At 42.9% G+C, this 26,163-nt stretch overlaps 1 protein-coding gene across 2 annotated transcripts in view; it reads left to right on the top strand.

The window, feature by feature from the left end:
• The window catches only part of LOC128703970 (putative sodium-coupled neutral amino acid transporter 10), a 71,501-nt gene that overhangs the window by 29,073 nt on the left and 16,265 nt on the right, over positions 1–26,163 (top strand). For both annotated transcript variants that reach the window (XM_070104881.1, XM_070104880.1), the window contains exons 8-9: positions 5,103–5,239; positions 14,050–14,167. In XM_070104881.1, coding sequence (XP_069960982.1) covers positions 5,103–5,239; positions 14,050–14,167 — 255 coding nt within the window. The remainder of the gene's footprint in view (positions 1–5,102; positions 5,240–14,049; positions 14,168–26,163) is intronic.

Genomic DNA, 26,163 nt, shown 5'->3' with positions numbered 1-26,163 from the left:
TCACACCCATATAAGAGCGTTGGTAAAACTATACTCTCATACATTCCCCTCTTTGCCTCCAAGGACAAAGTTCTTTGTCTCCAGAGACTCCTAAGTGCACCACTCACCCTTTTCCCCTCATCAATTCTATGATTCACCTCATCTTTCATAGACCCATCCGCTGACACGTCCACTCCCAAATATCTGAATACATTCACCTCCTCCATACTCTCTCCCTCCAATCTGATATCCAATCTTTCATCACCTAATCTTTTTGTTATCCTCATAACCTTACTCTTTCCTGTATTCACTTTCAATTTTCTTCTTTTGCACACCCTACCAAATTCATCCACCAATCTCTGCAACTTCTCTTCAGAATCTCCCAAGAGCACAGTGTCATCAGCAAAGAGCAACTGTGACAACTCCCACTTTATGTGTGATTCTTTATCTTTTAACTCCACGCCTCTTGCCAAGACCCTCGCATTTACTTCTCTTACAACCCCGTCTATAAATATATTAAACAACCACGGTGACATCACACATCCTTGTCTAAGGCCTACTTTTACTGGGAAATAATTTCCCTCTTTCCTACATACTCTAACTTGAGCCTCACTATCCTCGTAAAAACTCTTCACTGCTTTCAGTAACCTACCTCCTACACCATACACCTGCAACATCTGCCACATTGCCCCCCTATCCACCCTGTCATACGCCTTTTCCAAATCCATAAATGCCACGAAGACCTCTTTAGCCTTATCTAAATACTGTTCACTTATATGTTTCACTGTAAACACCTGGTCCACACACCCCCTACCTTTCCTAAAGCCTCCTTGTTCATCTGCTATCCTATTCTCCATCTTACTTTTAATTCTTTCAATAATAACTCTACCATACACTTTGCCAGGTATACTCAACAGACTTATCCCCCTATAATTTTTGCACTCTCTTTTATCCCCTTTGCCTTTATACAAAGGAACTATGCATGCTCTCTGCCAGTCCCTAGGTACCTTACCCTCTTCCATACATTTATTAAATAATTGCACCAACCACTCCAAAACTATATCCCCACCTGCTTTTAACATTTCTATCTTTATCCCATCAATCCCAGCTGCCTTACCCCCTTTCATTTTACCTACTGCCTCACGAACTTCCCCCACACTCACAACTGGCTCTTCCTCACTCCTACAAGATGTTGTTCCTCCTTGCCCTATACACGAAATCACAGCTTCCCTATCTTCATCAACATTTAACAATTCCTCAAAATATTCCCTCCATCTTCCCAATACCTCTAACTCTCCATTTAATAACTCTCCTCTCCTATTTTTAACTGACAAATCCATTTGTTCTCTAGGCTTTCTTAACTTGTTAATCTCACTCCAAAACTTTTTCTTATTTTCAACAAAATTTGTTGATAACATCTCACCCACTCTCTCATTTGCTCTCTTTTTACATTGCTTCACCACTCTCTTAACCTCTCTCTTTTTCTCCATATACTCTTCCCTCCTTACATCACTTCTACTTTGTAAAAACTTCTCATATGCTAACTTTTTCTCCCTTACTACTCTCTTCACATTATCATTCCACCAGAAGCATTAAAACAAAATTTTTTTTACATGAAATATGCATGTAGTACATAAACAATACAATGGGAAATGATGAATGAAACATTAACAGCATAACACTTACCTTTATTGGAGATTCTTCTTAGTGTATGGGAGACTGGAGGAGGAGAGAGATTGGATTGTTTACAGTTTGGAAGGAGAATCCCCTTCCAGCAACACCTCAGGTACCAATTGCTTCTCTGGGGTTGCTTCTCTTCTCTGTTTCTTAATGCCACTAGGACCACCTTGAGAGTCACTGGAGTCCTGTCTCGCAAAGTAACTGTGGAGAGAGCTCTGTTTCTGGCGTCTCTTTAACACTTCCCTAAAATGGCCCAAGCCTTTGTCACTGTACATATTTCTCACCTTCTTTACCACAGCCTTGGCACTAAGAGCTTTCTTTGGAGCCATGGTAGCTTATTTAGTAATTGCAAGCACTAAAATGAGTGGAATATTATGAAATATTTCGTAGGAGCACTTGAGGGGACCCACTCACTGGTAAACAATGCCAGACTGGCTGGGTAAGGAGGCCGCCCCGGCTCACACCGTGCGTACGCATCCCGGACGAACTACTATTCGCGAGTCAACCTATGAAAAGCGAGTCCATGTTTATGCGAAAATACCCCTATGATTGGCGAAATTTACGATTGCCGAGAACTACGAAAAGCGAGGGACCACTGTACAGTCAGCTCTCTTACAGAGTTCCTCTATATAATGCTATTTTTTGTAAATGCAGTTGAAAAGTATATGCAAAATTGGGCCACCCAGCCTCGGTGGAGAAATGGCTGGTGTGTTAAAAAAACAATATGCAAAATTGAGTCGCACATGAGAAGGCTTTTGCAGTACATGCTATTTGCTTTTGTATACATTGTTTCAGCTACATTTTGTATACATTGTTTCAATTACAGTGGACCCCCAACATTCGATGGCATCAACATTCGATAAATCCAACATTCGATGGCATCAACATTCGATAAATCCAACATTAGATGCATTTTAACGCAAAAATTTCGCCTCGACATTCGATCGAAAACCCGCTATTCAGTACGATTCGTATGAGACATGTCCACATGTGGCCTGAACTGCCCCGTGTGTGCCAGTGTTTACAAGCCAGCCAGTGTGCGCACATCTGAGGATACATTCGGTACATTCCATATTATCCATATTATGACTGTTTTTGGTGCTTGTTTCTGCAAAATAAGTCACCATGGGCCCCAAGAAAGCTTCTAGTGCCAACCCTGTGGTAAAAAGGGTGAGAATTAGTATGGAAATTAAGTAAGATTTTGAAGGGTTTGGAATCCATTGTGCCTACTTCAAAGATTAAGGAAATGTGTACACAGTGGGTTGCACTGCAAACCTTTATGGATGAAAATCACCCTAACACAGCTATTGCAAGCTGTGCTGGTGGCTATTACAATGACAATGTTGTGGTCCATTTTAGACAAATCTTAAAGGAATGGGAGGTACAGAGCTCTATGGACAGATATGTTGTGCGACAGAGGTCCAGTGACTCTCAAGCTGGTCCTAGTGGCATTAACCCTTTGAGGGTCGACAGGCCCTCTCCGAAACTCGTTCTCAGGGTCGGCCAAATCTAAAAAAAAAAAAAAATTATTTTCTCTTATGAAAAGATAGAGAATCTTTTCCCGATCATAAAGACATCAAAAGTTTGAAATTTGATAGAAAACTTACGGAATTATGCTCTCGCAAAGTTAGTGGTCTCGGCGATGTTTACGCATCGGCGATTTTGCCCACTTTGAGCCCCATTTTCGGCCAATTTCACTGTACTAGTCGACAAAAAACATGAATATTTCGCTAGAACTCCATTTTTTCTATCGAATGGGTGCAAGAAACCGCTCATTTATGAAATTCAACTATCCAGTACAGTGGTCAGAATTTAGCAATTTTGCTAATTTCACACAAATTTCAAAAGATGCCAATTTCCGAATAGGGTCCAGAATAAACAAGAAAGACATTCCTGGCACTAAAATGACATTTCCTCTAGTCATTAGTCACGTCTCAAGGCCCCTCTTATATTCTTTTGCTTTCCACTTTGAATTTTTATTTTCACAAAAAATATAAGATTTACTGTTATGCAGACTACTGCATTAGTGTAAAAAATGGTATAAATATTATTGGTGCACTTGTGAAAGAATATTAGACTCACCAGTTGACGTGTATTGCACGCTTGGCACGATTTGTTTACTTTTGAAGTTTGGTAAAAATCGAACATTTCTGCTACTTTGAGCTCAATTTCAAGGCACCTTTCTTTGTAAAACCAGTCAAAATCATCTCAATTTCTGTAATATGTCTTCCATTCTATAAAATGAGACCAAGAAAACTAGAATACAACAATAAATACCATACGAAAATACACTGCAAAGTCGCTGATTTATTAAAAAAAAATGGTCAAAGTTTTTTTTTTCTCATTAAGCACTGTGTGCTGCAGGATTTTTTTTAGACTGTGCACACTGACCACATAGACCCATTCTTTCATATGTAGGCCTACCAGCTTTCTCCCACTAGATTTGAGGCCGCTAGAATTTATGAGTACTAGTACGTCAAAAACCCCTACGCGTAAGACGTACTAGTACGACGAAAACCCTCAAAGGGTTAAAAGAAACCATACCCCGGCCGGGATTGAACCCGCGGTCAGAGAGTCTCAAAACTCCAGCCCGTTGCGTTAGCCACTAGACCAGCTAGCCACAATAAGATTCGTCCAACTAGGTATATTTCTACACCATAGGAAGGTTAGCACAGGCACCACTGTGACCACAAATGCAAGTTTTTACAGACGAATCTCCAGCTAGCGTGGCCGTGACGAACTCTAGCTCAAGTCCCTTCACTGCCGTCAACATGACTCACGAAATCCCGGCCGGGGTATGGTTTGTTTGCAATCGTGTCATTACGATTTCATGAGGCATTAAAAGAAGAAGGGAAGTAACCCCGGAAAAGGACTCGACACCTCAAGTCCTAATGGAAGGGGATTCCCCTTCTAAACACTAAAACCATCCACACTCTCCCCTCCTCCCATCCCATCAATCATCACCAGATCTTCATTAAAGGTAAGTGTTAATTATTCTATTGTTATTAATCTGTTGTTATTGTTGTTATTGTAATTCTATTGCATTAAACTTAATATTTCATGTGGTAAAAAATTTTTTTTCATACTTTTGGGTGTCTTGCATGGATTAATTTGATTTCCATTATTTCTTATGGGGAAAATTAATTCGACTTTCGATACTTTTGACATTCGATGAGCTCCCAGGAACGGATTAATATCGAATGTCGGGGGTCCACTGTACATTTTGTATACATTGTTTCAGTTACATTTTATATACATTGTTTCAATTATATTTGCAAAACATGACACTAAATAAACTAGCTTCATTAGTGAGCTTAGTACAGTAATTTTGTTTTTATGACATGTACACTCTTACCCTGATGCAAAGTTCGTATTTTTGTTCCTCCTTGGAAACCTGAACTTTAGACTTGTGAATTATGCTAGTGAGGATGTTCATATTTCAGGTAACCTCATCCTGAGTTTCCCAAGTTCTCACCTGACAGAAGGTATTAAAGTCTTCTTCACGGTCTCCCTGGCGATAAGTTTTCCGCTGATGATCTTTCCCTGCCGGACCTCGATCCACTCGCTCCTCTATCGTAGGGTAAGAGTTAACCTTCGTATTCTTGCTCGTGTGGAATGTTTTAAAAAAATTTTTTTTTTTTTTTTTTTTTCAACAAGTCGGCCGTCTCCCACCGAGGCAGGGTGACCCAAAAAAGAAAGAAAATCCCCAAAAAGAAAATACTTTCATCATCATTCAACACTTTCACCACACTCGCACATTATCACTGTTTTTGCAGAGGTGCTCAGAATACAACAGTTTAGAAGCATATACGTATAAAGATACATAACATATCCCTCCAAACTGCCAATATCCCAAACCCCTCCTTTAAAGTGCAGGCATTGTACGTACTTCCAATTTCCAGGACTCAAGTCCGACTATATGAAAATAACCGGTTTCCCTGAATCCCTTCACTAAATATTACCCTGCTCACACTCCAACAGATCGTCAGGTCCCAAGTACCATTCGTCTCCATTCACTCCTATCTAACACGCTTACGCACGCTTGCTGGAAGTCCAAGCCCCTTGCCCACAAAACCTCTAATTCTTTCAATTATAACCCTACCATACACTTTTCCTGGTATACTCAGTAAACTTATTCCTCTATAATTTTTACAGTCTCTTTTGTCCCCTTTCCCTTTATATAAAGGGACTATACATGCTCTCTGCCAATCCCTAGGTACCTTCCCTCTTTCATACATTTATTAAACCAAAGTACCAACCACTCCAACACTATATCCCCCCCTGCTTTTAACATTTCTGTCATGATCCCATCAGTTCCAGCTGCTTTACCCCCTTTCATTCTACGTAATACCTCACGTACCTCCCCCTCACTTACATTCTGCTCTTCTTCACTCCTAAAAGATGGTATACCTCCCTGGCCAGTGCATGATATTACTGCCTCTCTTTCTTCCTTAACATTTAAAAGTTCCTCAAAATATTCTCGCCATCTACCTAATACCTCCATCTCCCCATCTACTAACTCCCCTACTCTGTTTTTAACTGACAAATCCATACCTTCCCTAGGCTTTCTTAACTTGTTTAACTCACTCCATAAATTAATAGTACAGTGTATGACAGTATATGACTTGAGTCCTGGAAATGGGAAGTACAATGCCTGCACTTTAAAGGAGGGGTTCGGGATATTGGCAGTTTGGAGGGATATGTTGTGTATCTTTATACGTATATGCTTCTAAACTGTTGTAGTATGAGCACCTCTGCAAAAACAGTGATAATGTGTGAGTGTGGTGAAAGTGTTGAATGATGATGAAAGTATTTTCTTGTTGGGGATTTCCTTTTTTTTTGGGTCACCCTGCCTCGGTGGGAGACGGCCGACTTGTTGAAAAACAAAATAAATAAAAAATGAATTGCCAAATTTAGATGCTGAGTAAACCTTTATTTTGGCAACATTTTTCTTTAGGCAGAGTTTTATCAGGTCAACTGATAACTATATCATGTACTTTATCAAGTTGGTAAAGCTCTGAATATAACAAAAGTTACAAACAATTCTCTTCTTGTTTCTTATCTTTATCTGAATTAGCTTATGCATTGAAATATAAGTCTGAGATTCACTTATAGTTATAATTGTTTTTGTAACTTCGCAAGCAAAGTAACAATGGAAGATAATTCCTAAGTACATGTACTTTGACTGCAGGAGATTGTCATTTAACAGGAGTTGTGCGTTTGTGGCCAGGCATGAGGTGTTTGTTATTTTTTTGTATTTAACGGAGGCTGCCAAGTGTTAATAGGCAAAAATAGGGATAGGCATTGTAAGGGAGACCTGAAATTGTGGAATAAATTAAACATGAATCTTATCAAGGAGAGAGAAACTTGTGATAACGTTTCATTCCAGCTTGGACCATTAAATGTTTTTTTTCTTTTATGCAGTATACAAATACGTAATGTAATTTTTTTTTTCCGATGCACCGGCCATATCCCACTGAGGCAGGGGAACCTAAAAAGAGAAACAAAAGTTTTTCTTTTTACATTTAGTAATTCATACAGGAGGTGCTACTAGCCTCTTGCTTCGGGCATTTTAGTCACCTCGTACGATATGCATGGCTTATGGAGTAAAAATTTTTGTTCATTTCCCCACGGAGAATAATGTTGTTTACATGTAATAAAACATTGTTGGGCACAAAAGAAAGTCATAAGTACTGTAGATGCCATAATCTTTTCATACTCTTAAAGCAACTCCCTCTCCCTCTCCAGGTAAGTAAGTTTATTCAGACCCCAGAGGGTTTCTGGGGTCGATGCCTCCACGGCCCAGGCTGTGACCAGGCCTTGCATTATTCATATTAATAACTTTCTTTTTATCTGCCACTTATCCTTGTAGAATTATCCCACATACACTTAATAGTTTTGTGATTATTAGCTTCTTAATTAGAGAGAGACAGTAGCAAGACTGTCATTGTTGTTTGAATGTGGGAAGTACCAGTATGTGCATGAAGAAGGCAATCTTAACAATGCAGAATAAGCCACATGGGGTTAGAAATCTAACTGTAGATCTTTTACACTCTTGTATGAGAGTGCAAAATATGTAGAGCTAAAGATTTCCATTCCTATGTAGCTTGTCCTGCATTGGCACCATATGTAGTTAATATATTTTTTTACAAGCTTTTATACATAATTACTAAATTTTTGAGGGCATTTTTTTTTTTATATTACTATGCTCTTACTTAGTATCAGTAGCTCAACCTGTGAAGCAAACAGCTGTGAGCTGCCTTCAGTTACCTTCTTTCCTATAACAATAAAAGAATGTTTTAGTGTAGTTATCCACACCTTAGGAGAAGGTGTGGAGTTAATAAGTATTAGTCAGAGGGCAGAAGAGGGGTTGTTGAGGTGGTTTTGGTCATTTAGAGAGAATGGATCAAAGTAGAATGACATGGAAAGCATATAAATCTATAGGGGAAGGAAGGCGAGGTAGGGGTCGTCCTCGAAAGGGTTGGAGAGAGGGGGTAAAGGAGGTTTTGTGGGCGAGGGGCTTGGACTTCCAGCAAGCATGCATGAGCGTGTTAGATAGGAGTGAATGGAGACGAATGGTACTTGGGACCTGACGATCTGTTGGAGTGTGAGCAGGGTAATATTTAGTGAAGGGATTCAGGGAAACTGGTTATTTTCATATAGTCGGACTTGAGTCCTGGAAATGGGAAGTACAATGCCTGCACTTTAAAGGAGGGGTTTGGGATATTGGCAGTTTGGAGGGATATGTTGTGTATCTTTATACGTATATGCTTCTAAACTGTTGTATTCTGAGCACCTCTGCAAAAACAGTGATTATGTGTGAGTGTGGTGAAAGTGTTGAATGATGATGAAAGCATTTTCTTTTTGGGGATTTTCTTTCTTTTTTGGGTCACCCTGCCTCGGTGGGAGATGGCCAACTTGTTGAAAAAAAAAAAAATGCAATTTTTCTTTTCACCATGTAATACTCGAGTCGATACATTTCAGCTGCCCATGCAAATTGGTGCTTGTAGCAGTGCTTCACAAGAGGTAACCTAATTTGCATGATTTTATGCTCGTTTCTTCAGAGTGCAGCACTGCAATACTTATAGTCGGCTGGTACAGCTCAAGTATGAGAAAAAAGTTGAAATGTCATCACCTTTCTCACATAGATTGATTTGTTGCCAGATGTGCCTTGTGTGTCACCCCTAGATGGATCTCTTGTAAGAAATTACAATGTAAATGTCAAGAGAACAGAAATACCTGATCACTTTCACTCATTTACACACACACACACATTCATCTTTGGAGGAGATTGTGTGTAAATGCTTGCAGCACCTAAATTATTTTATTAAAATATCAGTCATCAAGGGAGGGTGACCCCACTGTCATTCTTTTTTCTATCAAAAGGACATTCTCTCAAGGTGTGATGATGCTAGAAAAGGGCTTTTGATCTAGGGAATTCAAGCTACCCTTTCTTTCCTAAGATCAAGCTTTATTGCCTTTGATTCCCCAGGCATTGCATAACCCCTACTGGTGCAGTGCTTCCCCTCGATTATAATAACATCAAAGGATGAGTAGAGCTAGACTTACTCATAAATAACACACACTTAGGACACTTATGATGCCTTTTGGTCCATTGTGGATCATTGTCAAGTCATAAATCCTTCCATCCTATCTTGTGGCCATCTCTGCTGTTTCTCACTCACTTGTCACTTGACAGTTGTCTAAAACAGACTGAAACGTCATTATGTGTCGCCTCTCCTAAGTGCACGCTATTTATGATTTGTTCCAGCCATGATATTGTGACTATTCTCGAGATAGACTCTATGACTGAAATGTACATGTGGTCTTAGGCAATTGGTTACATATTATTTTTGGTGTCGTTATTTTATTTTTAAAGTTAATTTCATGTTGTATATGACTCTTTGTCATATATTTTTCTGTTTTGTTGAAGCATAACTGATATTTCCATATCTTGCTTTTGTCTTTTGTAAACAAACCTTGGGTAGTGTGTAGCCGAGAACGACGGTATTGTGTTGTCAGACAAGTCTGAAGAAGACACAACAGAAGTTATAAACCAAGATATGGTAATATTTTTCACTTCCATTTTGGCTTAGAAAGTTTGCTTTTGTTTCTCCTGAGTTAAAGAATGATTTAAGGAATTAGAGCTACCATTCTCCTTCTTGGATTAAACATGATATCCAGCTACTCCCAGGAGCTCTATGACCCTTTTTAGGTTTGGTGCTTCCCAGATTTTTTTTTAACTCTGGCTGACTCATCAAGGTAGGGTAACCTGAGAAAGTACACACATTCACTCTAACTTATTCAAAAGATGCCCTGCCAGAAGTACACAGATATCACAATTCAAATGACTCTCCAGACTACAACATCCCCACCTATTGTTCAGCGTATAGGCACTTTACTTCCCACCTCCAGGACTCCAGTCTGGCTAGCTAACTGGTTTCCCTGAATTCCTTCATCTTGCTCACACTTCAGCAAGTCAAGCCATAAAAACCCTTAGTCTCCATTCATTCCAATTGAACATGCTCAAACAAGCCTGCTAGAAGCTTAAGCCTCTAGCACCTGAAGCCACCTCAACCCCCTCCCTCCAACCCTTCCTGGGATGACCCCCCTAACCCTTCTTCCTTCCACCCAAAATTCACACACTGTATTAGTCACCGTATTTCGCTCCATCCTTTCTACATGCCCAAACCTCTAGTACACAATAGCTACTTAAGTCTAGACAAGAGTGGTTAACTTTTTAATAAATCTTTATTTTATCTTAATAATAATGCAAGATAGTCGAGGTGGAGGTTTATAAGAAGTTGTAAGATCACTGAGTATTTACAAGTGTTAGTTTCCCTGCACTCTGCTTCCAACTTGCAAACTCCATTCTAAATCTGAGGTGTGTAAGCACTGTGTTGCAGAGTTATTTTGATTGCACTTGTTTGATCTGTTTTATATTGTTAAACCTGTGTGAAATGATTATAATAATAATCCTATTTATGGGGTAAATTTGTGTATAATAATAATTCTGTTTATGGGGGAGTGTTTTCAAATACAATTGAAAAGATGCATCAAAAATGGAATAGCACATGAAAATACCTTCAAAATATGCACTGTTCAATTTTGGATGTACTTCTGTTATATTTACAAAACTTTGGACTAGACAGTTGGGCCCTGCTGATACAGCAGGTTAGGTTCTGGGTTACTGTACAGGAGGGCCCTGCTGATACAGCAGGTTAGGTTCTGGGCTACTGTACAGGAGGGCCCTGCTGATACAGCAGGTTAGGTTCTGGGCTACTGTACAGGAGGGCCCTGCTGATACAGCAGGTTAGGTTCTGGGTTACTGTACAGGAGGGTCCTGCTGATACAGCAGGTTAGGTTCTGGGTTACTGTACAGGAGGGTCCTCCTGATACAGCAGGTTAGGTTCTGGGCTACTGTACAGGAGGGCCCTCCTGATACAGCAGGTTAGGTTCTGGGCTACTGTACAGGAGGGCCCTCCTGATACAGCAGGTTAGGTTCTGGGCTACTGTACAGGAGGGCCCTGCTGATACAGCAGGTTAGGTTCTGGGCTACTGTACAGGAGGGCCCTGCTGATACAGTAGGTTAGGTTCTGGGCTACTGTACAAGACGGCAATGCTTATACAGTAGGTTAGGTTATGGGTTACAGTACAGGAGGGCAATGCTTATACAGCAGGTTAGGTTCTGGGCTACTGTACAGGAGGGCCCTGCTGATACAGCAGGTTAGGTTCTGGGGTACTGCTGTGCAGGAGGACCCTGCTGATACAGCAGGTTAGGTTCTGGGCTACTGTACTGGAGGATCCTGCTGATACAGCAGGTTAAGTTCTGAGCTACTGTACAGGAGGACCCTGCTGATACAGCAGGTTAGATTCTGGACTACTGTACAGGAGGACCCTGCTGATACAGCAGGTTAGGTTCTGGACTACTGTACAGGAGGACCCTGCTGATACAGCAGGTTAGATTCTGGGGTACTGCTGTACAGGAGGTCCCTGCTGATACAGCAGGTTAGGTTCTGGACTACTGCTGTACAGGAGGACCCTGCTGATACAGCAGGTTAGGTTCTGGGGTACTGCTGTACAAGAGGACCCTGCTGATACAGCAGGTTAGGTTCTGGACTACTGCTGTACAGGAGGACCCTGCTGATACAGCAGGTTAGGTTCTGGGCTGTTGCTGTACAGGAGGGCCCTTAATGGAAATAAATGGTATAAAATACCGACACAATGGAATTTTTTTTTTTTCAACAAGTCGGCCGTCTCCCACCGAGGCAGGGTGACCCAAAAAAGAAAGAAAATCCCTAAAAAGAAAATACTTTCATCATCATTCAACACTTTCACCTCACTCACACATTATCACTGTTTTTGCAGAGGTGCTCAGAATACAACAGTTTAGAAGCATATACGTATAAAGATACACAATATATCCCTCCAAACTGCCAATATCCCAAACCCCTCCTTTAGAGGGGTTTGGGACTCAAGTCTGGCTATATAAAAATAACCAGTTTCCCTGAATCCCTTCACTAAATATTACCCTGCTCACACTCCAACAGTTCGTCAGGTCCCAAATACCATTCATCCCCATTCACTCCTATCTAACACGCTCATGCATGCTTGCTGGAAGTCCAAGCCCTTCGCCCACAAAACCTCCTTTACCCCCTCCCTCCAGCCTTTTCGAGGACAACCCCTACCCTGCCTTGCTTCCCCTACAGATTTATATGGTCTTCATGTCATTCTACTTTCATCCATTCTCTCTAAATGACCAAACCACCTCAACAACCCCTCTTCAGCCCTCTGACTAATACTTTTATTAACTCCACACCTTCTCCTAATCTCCACACTCCGAATTTTCGGCATAATATTTATACCACACATTGCCCTTAGACAGGACGTCTAAATATAAATATAAACACTAAAACAGTATAATGTGATCCTTTATTGACAACATTTCGCCCACGCAGTGGGCTTTATCAGGTCACACTGCGTGGGCAAAACGTTGTCAATAAAGGATTACATTATTCTGCTTTAGTATTTATTTTTTCAGGAGGGCCCTGCTAATACAGCAGGTCAGGTTCTGGGCTACTGTTTTAAAGTGAATATTGCTGTAAAGTGAATATTGCTGTAAAGTGAATATTGCTGTAAAGTGAATATTGCTGTAAAGTGAATATTGCTGTAAAGTGAATATTGCTGTAAAGTGAATATTGCTGTAAAGTGAATATTGCTGTAAAGTGAATATTGCTGTAAAGTGAAACAGCCTTTTTTCACTTTCATGTTCATGTAAAAGCCTGATAACATGTTTACACTATCATATTAAGTGAGCAATAGAGCTAGGCCTAAAACATTCATGTTCAGTACACACATTACCTACCTTAAAATATTTTCATCCTTAGTTTATATATAGTGAGTGGTGCATATATTTGTTGTAGGAAGTCTGAATAAGTGAAGAATAAGTACAGTGGACCCCCGGTTAACGATATTTTTTCACTCCAGAAGTATGTTCAGGTGCCAGTACTGACCGAATTTGTTCCCATAAGGAATATTGTGGAGTCGATTAGTCCATTTCAGACCCCCAAACATACACGTACAAACGCACTTACATAAATACACTTACATAATTGGTCGCATTCGGAGGTAATCGTTATGCGGGGCTCCACTGTATAACCGAAAACCACTATTAGCGCAATTCTATAAGGTGAAGCACTGTAAAGCAGTGCATGGCTTTATAGATTAGCTTTATAACAAAGCTGTAGTGAGACAGATGGTTTGTTTAAAACAAATATATACAATAATTTGAAACCCCATTGTATGCCAAGCATTTCAGGCCAACTTATTACATAGTTTTTCTAATTGGTCTGGTACAAGGTATTCAGTTAAATTACAGTACATGTATCTATTTACTACAAGTACATGTACAAGGTCTACAGACCATAGCTGACATAGAAAGCTATGATCAGAATTATGTTAAATAGAAAGCACCCAGGTACTTTCCTGTATACAGTGGACCCCCGCATAACGATCACCTCCGAATGCGACCAATTATGTAAGTGTATTTATGTAAGTGCATTTGTACGTGTATGTTTGCGGGTCTGAAATGGACTAATGTACTTCACAATATTCCTTATGGGAACAAATTCGGTCAGTACTGGCACCTGAACATACTTCTGGAGTGAAAAAATATCGTTAACCGGGGGTCCACTGTATTTAATATATAACAATACACAATTTACAGATGTACTACAATAAACATTGAAAAAGGTGGAAGTAAATGTGCAGTTTGTTCCATAGGTTTTATCTACATTATTTCAGGAATCTGTTATGTTGAGGTTTTTTATACCGTGGGTTTGTTATTTTTGTGTATTGATTAATGATGGTATTGAATTTTGCTCTTTCCAGAATAATCCATCCAGTTTTGATTTGGTCGGCAATTACATGCCGGAGTCACGCTTCAAGGGCATCACTATTGGTATTCTGGCTTCCAGTCTGGTAGTTGGCATCCTTATCCCAAATATTGGTGAGTATCTGTTATGTTATCTACATCATACAAGTAACATTCTCCATTATTGGCATCCTTTTTCCAAATATTGGTGAGTCTTTCTCTTGTGTTATGTGCAAACTACAGGTAACATTCTCCAGCATCCCATGTGATAATGACACTAAGCTGGAAACCACGGAACGGGTGAAATTTGAACCCATGGTGAGCAAATCGTAATGCTCACTTTGTAACACGCCACATATAAGTCCTTACACCCCACCCCCATCCTCCACACACATACACATGATGCAGAATAACCACTGTGAAAAAATAGTGAAATTCCAAGCATTTTTGTGATTTCTCACATTATCAAGGAACTATAAAAATAAAAGATTAACAGGAAGGCATATAAGAATGAGACTGCACCTTGCAGCCACCTCAACTAAACCTGACTTTTGTGATGATGTAGGTAGGTAGTCAAGAATCCATGGAACACGGCTTATATTGTACCCAAAAGTGAATACAGTGGACCCTCAACCAATGAAGGCATCGTCTAATGATAAAATTGACTAATGAAGCGTTTTTGTGTAAAAAATTTGGCCCAACCAACAGTGAAAAACTCGACTAACAAACATTCGTCCCGAACGCATCCGTCTGTCAGTCTGGCCTGAGTGCCTCAGCTCAGCTAGTGTGCCATTGTTTACAAGCCAGAGTGGACGGTTGCATGCATACATTCGATAAATTTTGTATTATTTCATTGTTTTTAGTGCATTTAAATCTGTAGGGGAAGGAAGGTGGGGTAGGGGTCGTCCTCGAAAAGGTTGGAAGGAAGGGGTAAGGGAGGTTTTGTGGGCGAAGGGCTTGGACTTCCAGCAGGTGTGCGTGAGCGTGTTCGATAGGAATGAATGGAGACGAATGGTATTTGGGACCTGACGATCTGTTGGAGTGTGAGCAGAGTAATATTTAGTGAAGAGATTCAGAGAAACCAGTTATTTTTATATAACCAGACTTGAGTCCTGGAAATGGGAAGTACAATTCCTGTACTCTAAAGGAGGGGTTCGGGATATTGGCAGTTTGGAGGGATATTTGTTTATCTTTATACGTATATGCTTCTAAGCTGTTGTGTTCTGATCACCTCTGCAAAAACAGTGATTATGTGTGAGTGAGGTGAAAGAGTTGAATGATGATGAAAGTATTTTCTTTTTGGGAATTTTCTCTCTTTTTAGGTCATCCCTGTCTTGGTGGGAGACGGCCGACTTGTTAAAAAAAAAAAACTGCTACATAAGCCACCGTGGGCCCAAAGAAAGCTTAGATCTAGTGCCAACCCTGTGGTAAAAAGGGTGAGAAATACTATCGAAATACTATCGTACCACGGTCAGCTGCTGCTGCACCACCGTCAGCTGCTGCTGTACCATGGTCATCTGCTGCTGCACCACCATCAGCTGTTGCTGCTGCTGCACCACCATCAGCTGCTGCTGTACCACAGTCAGCTGCTGCTGCACCACCGTCAGCTGTTGCTGCACCACCATCAGCTGTTGCTGCACCACTGTCAGCTGTTCCTGTACCACAGTCAGCTGCTGCTGCTGCACCACCATCAGCTGTTGCTGCTGCTGCACCATGGTCAGCTGTTGCTGCACCACCATCAGCTGCTGCTGCACCACCATCAGCTGTTGCTGCACCACTGTCAGCTGTTCCTGCACCACCATCAGCTGCTGCTGTACCACAGTCAGCTGCTGCTGCACCACTGTCAGCTGCTGCTGTACCACAGTTAGCTGCTGCTGCTGCTGTACCACGGTTTACTGCTTCTGCACCACCGTCAGCTGTTGCTGCACCACTGTCAGCTGCTGCTGCACCACCAACAACTGCTGCTGCACCACCATCAGCTGCACTACTCGAAGATGTGGAGAGACTGTTGTTGGTGTGGCTTAACGAGAAGCAATTACTGAGAAACAATTAACCCCAGAGGATTAGCCACCCAGGATAACCCAAGAAAGTCGGTGCATCATCGAGGACTAACTTATTTCCATTGGGGTCCTTAATCTTGTCCCCAGGATGCGACCCACACCAGTCGACTAACAACCAGGTGAACAGGAAAAAATGCCTGGAACTAGTGTTCATATTGGTGAATTTAAGACCAGCAAAGGTTTGAGAGATTTAAGAATTGTAGTGGCATACACAGTGTGATAAGCCATGGCGAAGCTGAAAAATTCATCCCTTAACAAGTGTTCAATTGTGACGAAACAGGCGTGTTCTGGAAGAAAATGCCAAACAGGGCCTACATTACTCAGGAGGAAAAGGCACTCCCAGGATACAAGTCTATGAAAGACAGGCTAACTCTCATGTTTTGTTGTAGTGCTAGTGGGGATTGCAAAGTGAAACCTTTACTAGTGTATCACTCTGAAAATCCCAGTGTTCAAGAAAAACAGTGTCTCATCACTCATCAATACTCTTCAAGCAAGTGTCATTTATTCTTCATGTAGTATTTACTGTGCATGTATCCTTGTTTTTCTGTGTACGAAAATGTACATGTGAATTTTTTTTTTTTTTCATACTTTTGGGCATCTCAAACGGATTAATTGGATTTCCATTATTTCTCATCGGGAAAATTAATTCGACTAACGACAAGCTCTCTGGAACGGATTAATATGGTTGGTTGAGGGTCCACTATACTAATGGACTACACCTCACCTTCTGACAGTATGTAAGTTTCCATACTGTCGCTTCAGCTTCATGTTATTCCAGACAATGGAACAAAAGTCTTCTCCAGACTGAGAAACTGACCACCTCAAGACTACGTCTTCAAGGGTGATGGACTGATGACATCGTCTTCACATCTCTACTGCTTCTCCTCACTCTTCTGTACTTTGTACTTAACTGAAGAAGCCTGCTGTGTAGGTGAAATGTTTCAGAATAAAGATAGCCAACTGTTGTGCGTGTGTGCATGCGTGCACGCACGCACACACACACACACACACACACACACACACACACACACACACACACACACACACACACACACACACACACACACACACACACACACACACACACACGTACGTACGTATGTACAAACAGATCCTCATATGCCACTGTAATATCACATTGTTATCTGTCATGTGCTTCTTTGGGATTACAGGTACTCCTCACTTAACGACTGAGTTCCATTTCTAAGAGTAGGTCGGTAAGTGAATTGGTTGTTAAACAAGGAACTGCCCCTTACTGATACTTCAGGCATACAACACTGGTAGTGGATTTATGTCAATCATCTTTGATATTGTTTTAATGTCACCTTTGCACTATTTATAACATTTTTATATAAAAATAGGACTAGGTATTAAAAACAATAAAAAAATAAAATACAGGAAAGGAAATATTACAGGATTAAAAACTGTTAAGAAATACATAAGAGAGGGAAAGTATGTATAAACTGAATGTAAATAAATGTTTGTAAAATTTATCTGTCATCTTGTTCATGGGACACAAAAGATGAGTAATTCTGTCCATGTGCAAAAAATTTAATAGGCTTCTATATTTCAGTCATTTGAGAGGATAGTAGTACCTCTCTGAATGACTGCTGTCTACCATCCCACTGTTTGTGTGTTATAGATACGAATGAGTGGAGACAAATGGTTTTTATAACTTGACATGCTGTTGGAGTGTGAGCAAAGTAACATTTATGAAGGGGTTCAGGGAAACCGGCAGGCCGGACTTGAGTCCTGGAGATGGGAAGTACAGTGCCTGCACTCTGAAGGAGGGGTGTTAATGTTGCAGTTTAAAAACTGTAGTGTAAACCACCCTTCTGGCAAGACAGTGATGGAGTGAATGATGGTGAAAGTTTTTCTTTTTCGGGCCACCCTGCCTTGGTAGGAATCGGCCAGTGTGATAATAAATAAATAAAAAAGCTTGACATGCTGTTGGAGTGTGAGCAAAGTAACATTTATGAAGGGCTTCAGGGAAACTGGTTAACCGGACTAAGTCCTGGAGGTGGGAAGTGCACTGCATGCACTCTGAAGGATGGGCGGAGATATAAGAACATAAGAACATAAGAACGAAGGAACACTGCAGAAGGCCTACTGGCCCATGCGAGGCAGGTCCAAGTCTCCTACCGGCTTAAGCCAATGCACCCAACCTAGTCAGGTCAGGTCACATTGACTTAAGGGAGGAACACGGCAACCGACCTGGTAGCACAAGCTATCAGGTCTAACTCACACCCACCCACATCTACTCATGTATTTATCCAACCTATTTTTAAAGCTACACAACGTTCTGGCCTCTATAACGGTACTTGGGAGTTTGTTCCACTCATCCACAACTCTATTACCAAACCAGTACTTTCCTATATCCTTCCTGAATCTGAATTTTTCCAACTTAAAACCAATGCTGCGAGTCCTGTCTAGGCTAGATATTTTCAGCACACTATTTACATCCCCTTTATTTATTCCTGTCTTCCATTTATACACCTCAATCATATCCCCCCTAATTCTACGTCTTTCTAGAGAGTGCAGTTTCAGGGCCCTTAGTCTATCCTCATAGGGAAGGTTTCTGATACATGGGATCAACTTTGTCATCCTCCTTTGTACATTTTCCAGAGAATTTATATCCCTTCTGTAATACGGTGACCAAAACTGTGCAGCATAATCTAAATGAGGCCTAACCAAGGATGTATAGAGTTGAAGAACAACCTGAGGACTCCTATTATTTATGCTTCTTGATATGAAGCCAAGGATTCTATTAGCTTTATTGCAGTCGGCATGCCTTCGGCAAGACAGTGATGGAGTAAATGATGATGAAAGTGTTTCTTCTTTTTTGGTTTACTCTGCCTCAGTGGGAAATGGCTGATTATTTAATTAAAAAAAAAATCATGGGAAAAGTGCTAAACCCATAAGGGTCACACAACACTTTGGGTAAGTGGAGGTAACTAATCAGGTTTGATCCAAGGAAGGGGAAGTCAAGTCCAGTTCCTTAAATCAAGAGATTCTCACTAGTATTCCCATATATACACCTGTATCCCTATATGCACAAACAAGATTCCCCCTCCCTCCCACATACACATGGGAGACATGATAATAGCATACAAAATGCTTAGGGAAATAGATGGGGTAAACAGTGACAAGCTGTTTGAGAGTTGAGAAATGGGTACTTAAGGGCACAGATGGAAGCTAGACACAGATGAGTCACAGGGATGACGGAAAGTATTTCAGCAGTCTCAGAGTGGTTGAGAAGTGGAATGATCTTGATGAAGTCTTCAGGGCAGGGTTCATACATAGTTTTAAGATCAGGTATGATAGAGGCCACAAGGTTACAAAGGAGTGAATGTAGCAAGAAAAATCACAGAACAGGTGGGACTTGAACCCATGGCAAATGAATCTTAAAACTCAAAGGCCAGTGTGTTACCACAGTGGTGGCCCATGCTAGGCCCATGCTAACCTTCCTACATAGCTGGATGAATCTTATTGTAGCCAGCTGGTCCAGTAGTTTATGCACTGGCCTGTGAGTTGTAGGACTTTCTTGCCATGGGTTCAAATCCCCACCCATTCCCTGATTTGTTTGCAATTGCAATTTCACGAATCATGAGGCAAGAGGTGTAAGTTAAGAGGTAGGGCCAGAACCTGAGGCCTTACTCCTTCAGCCACAAGTAGGTGCGTACATTTGTCCACCCCCCCCCCCACACACACACACACACACACACACAACACAGCAATCAGAGAAGAGGCGGGGCCAGGAGCTGTGACTCGACCCCTGCAACCACAAATAGGTGAGTACAAATAGGTGAGTACACACACACACACACACACACACACACACACACACACACACACACACACACACACACACACACACACACAACACAGCAATCAGCGAAGAGGCGGGGCCAGGAGCTGTGACTCGACCCCTGCAACCACAAATAGGTGAGTACAAATAGGTGAGTACACACACACACACACACACACACACACAACACAGCAATCAGCGAAGAGGCGGGGCCAGGAGCTGTGACTCGACCCCTGCAACCACAAATAGGTGAGTACAAATAGGTGAGTACACACACACACACACACACACACACACACACACACACACACACACACACACACACACATGTAGACAGCCTGTACTGTCAGAGCACACAGCCTAGCCGTCTGCTCTGACTAGTTCATATTTCGCGGCATTCAGTGCTGCCCTCTGTAGGCCTACCTAGGTCAGTGGGAAGCACAGCCCACCCTCTCTCATTCCTAGGCTGACCGACTTGACGTACACAAGTGCTCCCCCTCCACGGACTGGCTTGCGGTCACTCCCTCACACTGCCCGTTGTGTACTCACTCCTACCCAATTAAAGCCAAACTAGTCCACGGCCGTATCATTGCTACCTACGCTACCTCCATCGGCACTAACCGTTGTTCAGCAGAAGAATAGAAATAACAGTGGTGACAGCGGAGTCAACGGCATTGTGAGCCTCTTCAGGGTGGAGGGGTCAACACCATCGGTCGACGCCAGTCAACATCATCCGTCGTCATCCAACGCACCTGCTAGCCTAAAGAGTTATCTGTTACTCCCAGCGTCTTGACGGGACCTGAGATAGATCTTCGTCCTAGATTTTTCCCACAAAATCTGGACATAGGCGTCACGGCGTCATCTCCAGCCTTAGCAGTCACGTGTTCACCTCATCACCCTCTCTACAGCCCTTCAACACTCTCCAGCACCATTCTCCTGCCTCCTACAGCGTCCCTACGCCCTTCTCAGCTACAAGAAGTAGAGGTGAGGTCGTTTAGTGTGTTGGCTTCGTGTGGCTCCACGAGTGACCACGAGGCAGCTCTGGGGTTGGTTTATACCCTAATCAGCGTGTAAACACACCAGCCTCCTCTACAGCCTTCTCTGCTACGCAACGACGTCCATCTCGCCGTCCATGTGTGTTGTGTTCTTCTCAGTTTCCTCCAAGAAGTTCTACCTGGCTTAACCACGTGGGAACCCAGTTGGCTTAGCCTCTAAGCCAGCTCAGTTCAGCGTCTACAGCAACTCGTGACTCATCATAGTGTCTACAACTACTCAGCGTCTACGTATCTCCAGCCAGTGCAGTTTTTTTTTTGTGTTGCCCAGTTTAATTTTTTTTTTCCTTTCCCTTGCTGTTATATTCCCAGTTCATCACCAGTTCTGTTTTCCCCAGTGATTTGTTACAGTAAAACTGTAAAACTTACAGTAAAATTGTTTTTAGCACGTTCGAGTAGTGCAGTAAATGTTTTGTTCTCGGTGTGCTGAAGCCGCAGTCAGTGAGCGCGCCCAGACACGCTTGACAGTGTAAACAACCAACACACAGCTGTGGTGCTGAAGCCGCAGTCAGTGAGCGCGCCCAGACACGCTTGCCAGTGTAAACAACCAACACACAGCTGTGGTGCTGAAGCCGCAGTCAGTCAGCGCGCCCAGACACGCTTGCCAGTGTAAACAACCAACACACAGCTGTGGTGCTGAAGCCGCAGTCAGTCAGCGCGCCCAGACACGCTTGCCAGTGTAAACAACCAACACACAGCTGTGGTGCTGAAGCCGCAGTCAGTCAGCGCGCCCAGACACGCTTGCCAGTGTAAACAACCAACACACAGCTGTGGTGCTGAAGCCGCAGTCAGTCAGCGCGCCCAGACACGCTTGCCAGTGTAAACAACCAACACACAGCTGTGGTGCTGAAGCCGCAGTCAGTCAGCGCGCCCAGACACGCTTGCCAGTGTAAACAACCAACACACAGCTGTGGTGCTGAAGCCGCAGTCAGTCAGCGCGCCCAGACACGCTTGCCAGTGTAAACAACCAACACAGCTGTGGTTCACGCCGGGTATCCACGTTCTTCTAATATCTTATACCTCCACAGAGTTACCCCGGTCCTTCCTGTTCTTCCCAAGTCCATTCTGATAATTTTTTCTACGACATTGAAGCCCCATAGCAGTATACAAATGCTACGAGGCGTGTAGTGTCACTAGAGCATCACTGAAAGTTGTGATGAATGGTTCATCACTGAAAGTTCCAGGACCTGCAGCACCCGTACCTTCGTTCATCTCCTGCACTCAAAGTTAAGTAAACAGTGACTTACCTAGCATTTCCTAATATTTTGTGACATTATTTAACTGTCCTGCACCAATACAGTTACAGTTACTGAAGCCATACTTCAGTAAATTGTTCAGTGTCATCAGTGCACATTTTGCCACTTACCTACAGCTTCTTAAATTTTGTAAATTTATTTTTGCACTCCTACGTTTTAAATTCCAGTATTTTATTCTGCTTCTTGCACCTCAGTTATTGATTTAAATTGTTCAGTGTTAACCATTTATACAATTTACCTCTCACATACAGTTTACATGTAATCCCTGTGTGCTGTTATTTTGTTAGTTGCACCTGCAAGTTAGCCACAGATTGTTGACACCCCTGCACTGTTTTGTTTGTTAGTGTTTTCCTTTAATAAGTGTAATCTTCAAGTACTTAAATATTAGTTTATTCTACCTGCAGTGATACAATCTGTGCCTAGCCCATTAAACTTTTCTTCTGTTTCCCCATTTATTTGCTCTACATATATTCTATGTTTTATCTGTGAATATTCACCTATGTGCATTGCATTTTGCTATTTTGTATACTCAAGTCATTGAGTGTATTTTTGAGAACCTGCTTATTTACCATTAATTACCAAAATTCCTTGTGAAGTTAATTAATTTTGACCTTGAGATTGTGCAAAAATTTTTTTTTTTTTTTGCCAGTGTACACCCTGCTAACACCAGCTAACCTTTGCCATATTCTTGAATTTAATAATTTGCATTTTTATTAATTTTATTTTGTGTGCAATATAGCAATTCTGGATACAGTGTATTTTTTTTTCTGTGATTTTTGGCACTATTCCATACTCTGATATCTTTTCTGTGCCAACAACCCTTTTTTTTGCGTTTCAATTTGCAACTGCTAGCACCCGCAATCTTTTTAAACTGTGCTTGCAGCACAGTTTAGTGTTGTGTAGTACCTGATTTATTTTGATTTTTGTGCAATTTTTGCTACCAGTGTTTACAGTTCAACTCCTTTTCATAAATTTTGTTGCCAGATTCCTGGTGAAATTATTGACTATCCTTAGCTTCATTTTGTGCACTTCCCTGTAGTACATTCACTTGCATACATCTCTTATTTTGTGTTCAGAGTGTACCACTATTTCCCTTTTATTGTTGTTTTGCTCAAATTATTTTTATCACTAAGCAGTTTACCTAGTACTGTGGTGCTGAGTTCTCTTTGACTCTGTTTTGAATTGTAGCCAGTGCATACCATTTCTTGCTCTGACCTTTTTACCCTCTTCGTGACCTGCTTGCATTTGAACAGTTGACGTCATGACTAAGACACGCAGTGGGCATGCCGTTAGTCCAGATTCTGCTGGTGCTAGCAATGGTGCCTCAGCCAGCGTGAACACGCGGCAGGGCATCGAAGCCCCCGTGACGTTTGGTCTAGTTGTGGCGCAAGCCTCGACCACCAATGGGCCGGCTCATCGTCCATACCCGACCCTTATTTTTGACGGTAGTTTAAATAGTTTAGAGCCATGGCTGCAGTCAGTCGAGACGACTGTTCAGGCCCAATTTGATAGTCCCACGGACGCACAGTATATTTGTGCTGCTGTTGCAGCAGTGGATCTCAGCCAGGAGGATATAGGTGCCTTTGTGCGGCTCAAGCGCGTTTGTAAGATGCAGTCTTGGCGTGAACTTAAGGATGAATTTAGGCGTTATTTTCGGTGTAGTTGCCAACGCCATTACATTGACATCGTTACCAGCGTTTTGGCCGAACGTCAATACCGGCACGAAAGCCCCCTGGCTTGCATTTGCCGGTTCGAGCAAGCCGCCACGGACTTTACTGATGCCATCAGCTCCACTAAGTGGGTGGATGGTGACGGCCGTATTGATGCTAAAGACATCATCCCCATGCTGGCTGTTGGCATCATGCGGAGGGATGCCGCCCCTAACCTCTGGGTTGCCATTGATGCGCTAGGACTCGGCCCTCAGCACGACGTCCTGGGTGCATATGATGCCATCGACTCGCTCAAGCCGCCTTCCGAGCAAGGCAAGGTTTGCCGCTTTGCGGATGATCCCCTACCCATCCTTTCGGCGCCGTCCACAGTGACCCCGCGGTCGCAGCCGGAAGTCACTTTTGCTGCTGCTGTCAGACAGCCAGCCCACAAAGTTTCTAACCCCAGTCCCACTAACACGCGCCTAAGTAAAAATATTGACCACAGTAACAACAGTCAGTCTCATACAAAAAGGCAGTCATCGACTTCCTGGACCAGGGCGAAACGTCGCCAGCAGACACCACCCCCAACCTCACCCGCTAAGCGTGTAGTGACTTGTTTCAACTGTGGCAAACGAGGGCACTACCGATCGGAGTGTTACAAACCTAAGTCCCCGCAAAGTAACCATAACAGTCCCCATGCTCAGTATCCCAGTAACCATAACCGTCCCCATGTTCAGTATCAAGGTAACCGTCACCGTCCCCATGCTCAGCTTCGCGAGGGAGTCTGTGTTTACCACAATACTTCCAGTCATACCTCCCATGAGTGTAACAAGCTGCGAAGTATACTGTCAGCTGAGTGGAGCAAGCAGTCGTCGCGCAATGCACGTGCTCGTAGAAGCCCTTCCACTAGTTCGGGGGAAGAGGCGCGTCCGCAAAACCAGCGAAAGACATAGTAACCCTTTCGGAGTAGCTGTATTCCGTCCCTGTCTGCAATGCATTCGCCGCCCTGGGCAGTGATACGCTTGCCGACAGTGAGGAAACAGAGTGTCTTGACGTTGTTGCCGAGACTCGTACCGTACCTTCCAGGTCGAGCCTCGTCAACAAGTGTCGAGCCTCGAGCAGCTGTGACTCCGGGGATCTCGTCGGCCTGTCATGCCTTCATGTTCGGTATGACAACCCGTGTGGACCGCTCATCGAGTCCACTGTCCACCATAAGCCTGTTCAGCTTTTCCTAGATACAGGTTCGGTGGTTAACATTGTCCGCTCCACTTTTTTCCGAGACATTGGCCTTCACGCGGCCATGTTGACAGAGCCGTCTGCCATTCAGACCTTGAGAGGAGTCTCAGGTAATCCGCTGACGGTTCGTGGTCGTACAACGTTAGAATTTGCGGTCCAGGGTCACAAGCTGTCCGCAAAATTCTTAGTCGTAGATGGTATTGTTTTCCATGGTCACCTGCTCATAGGGTTCAAAACCATGGCAGATCTTAGGATCCGCTTAGATCCAGCTGAGTGGAAAGCGGAATTCAACGGAGTGGATGTGCCCTTCTGGGGCGTGCGCTTAGGATCCACTACGTGCTACTCTGTCTCAGAGTATGCACAGTGCTTAGAATCGTTGGAAACCGGTGGTTTCCATAGCACATTCTCCCCGGGGTCGGTCTCTTGTCCTGATCGACCTCGTAGTAGAGCTCGTTGCCCATCACCTCCTGGCCATCAGCGCGTAGTTACCAGTGAAACCCAGTCTGGGGACGCCCAGTCTAACCTTCACTCTAACTCTGACGCTGTTGTAGAGACCAGCAGTTGTCAAGCCGCAGTATCCCTGTCGGCAGGCGACTGTCTGACTCGTGTCATGGCATCAGCGAGCAGAGTTACTGCTTGTACAAAGTATGACGTCACTTTGTCAGCTAACTCACTCACTCCTGTTACGGTGTACGTGAGCAGAGCTTTTGAAGGAGACCATGTGCTGGTTGACAACGACACATGCCGAGTCAAGGGCCTCTCCCTTGAACCATCCTTGCACACAGTGCAACGTGGTAAGTTGCAAGTCCTTGTTGTCAACATGCATAGTCGAGAATTTCCCCTGCGGAAGAATACCTCACTTGTCGACCTTGTCAGATTCCCTCTCCCGGTGAGAGTGGAGGGTGAAGCCCCAGCTGACTTCCTCGTGAGAGCAGTTCTCCCAGGTGAGTCTGCTGCTGACTCTTCCAACACCCGGCCAGTGCAGGAAGATGATCTAGCTTTGACAGACTATCCTGAAGAGGTCCCAAAACTTCTCCAGGTTCTCAATCGTGCACGTTCTGCAGTTGCAC

Source organism: Cherax quadricarinatus, chromosome 95, assembly GCF_038502225.1.
Source record: "Cherax quadricarinatus isolate ZL_2023a chromosome 95, ASM3850222v1, whole genome shotgun sequence".
Taxonomy (NCBI): Eukaryota; Metazoa; Arthropoda; class Malacostraca; order Decapoda; family Parastacidae; genus Cherax; species Cherax quadricarinatus.
This window is presented reverse-complemented; position numbering and strand designations above follow the sequence as displayed.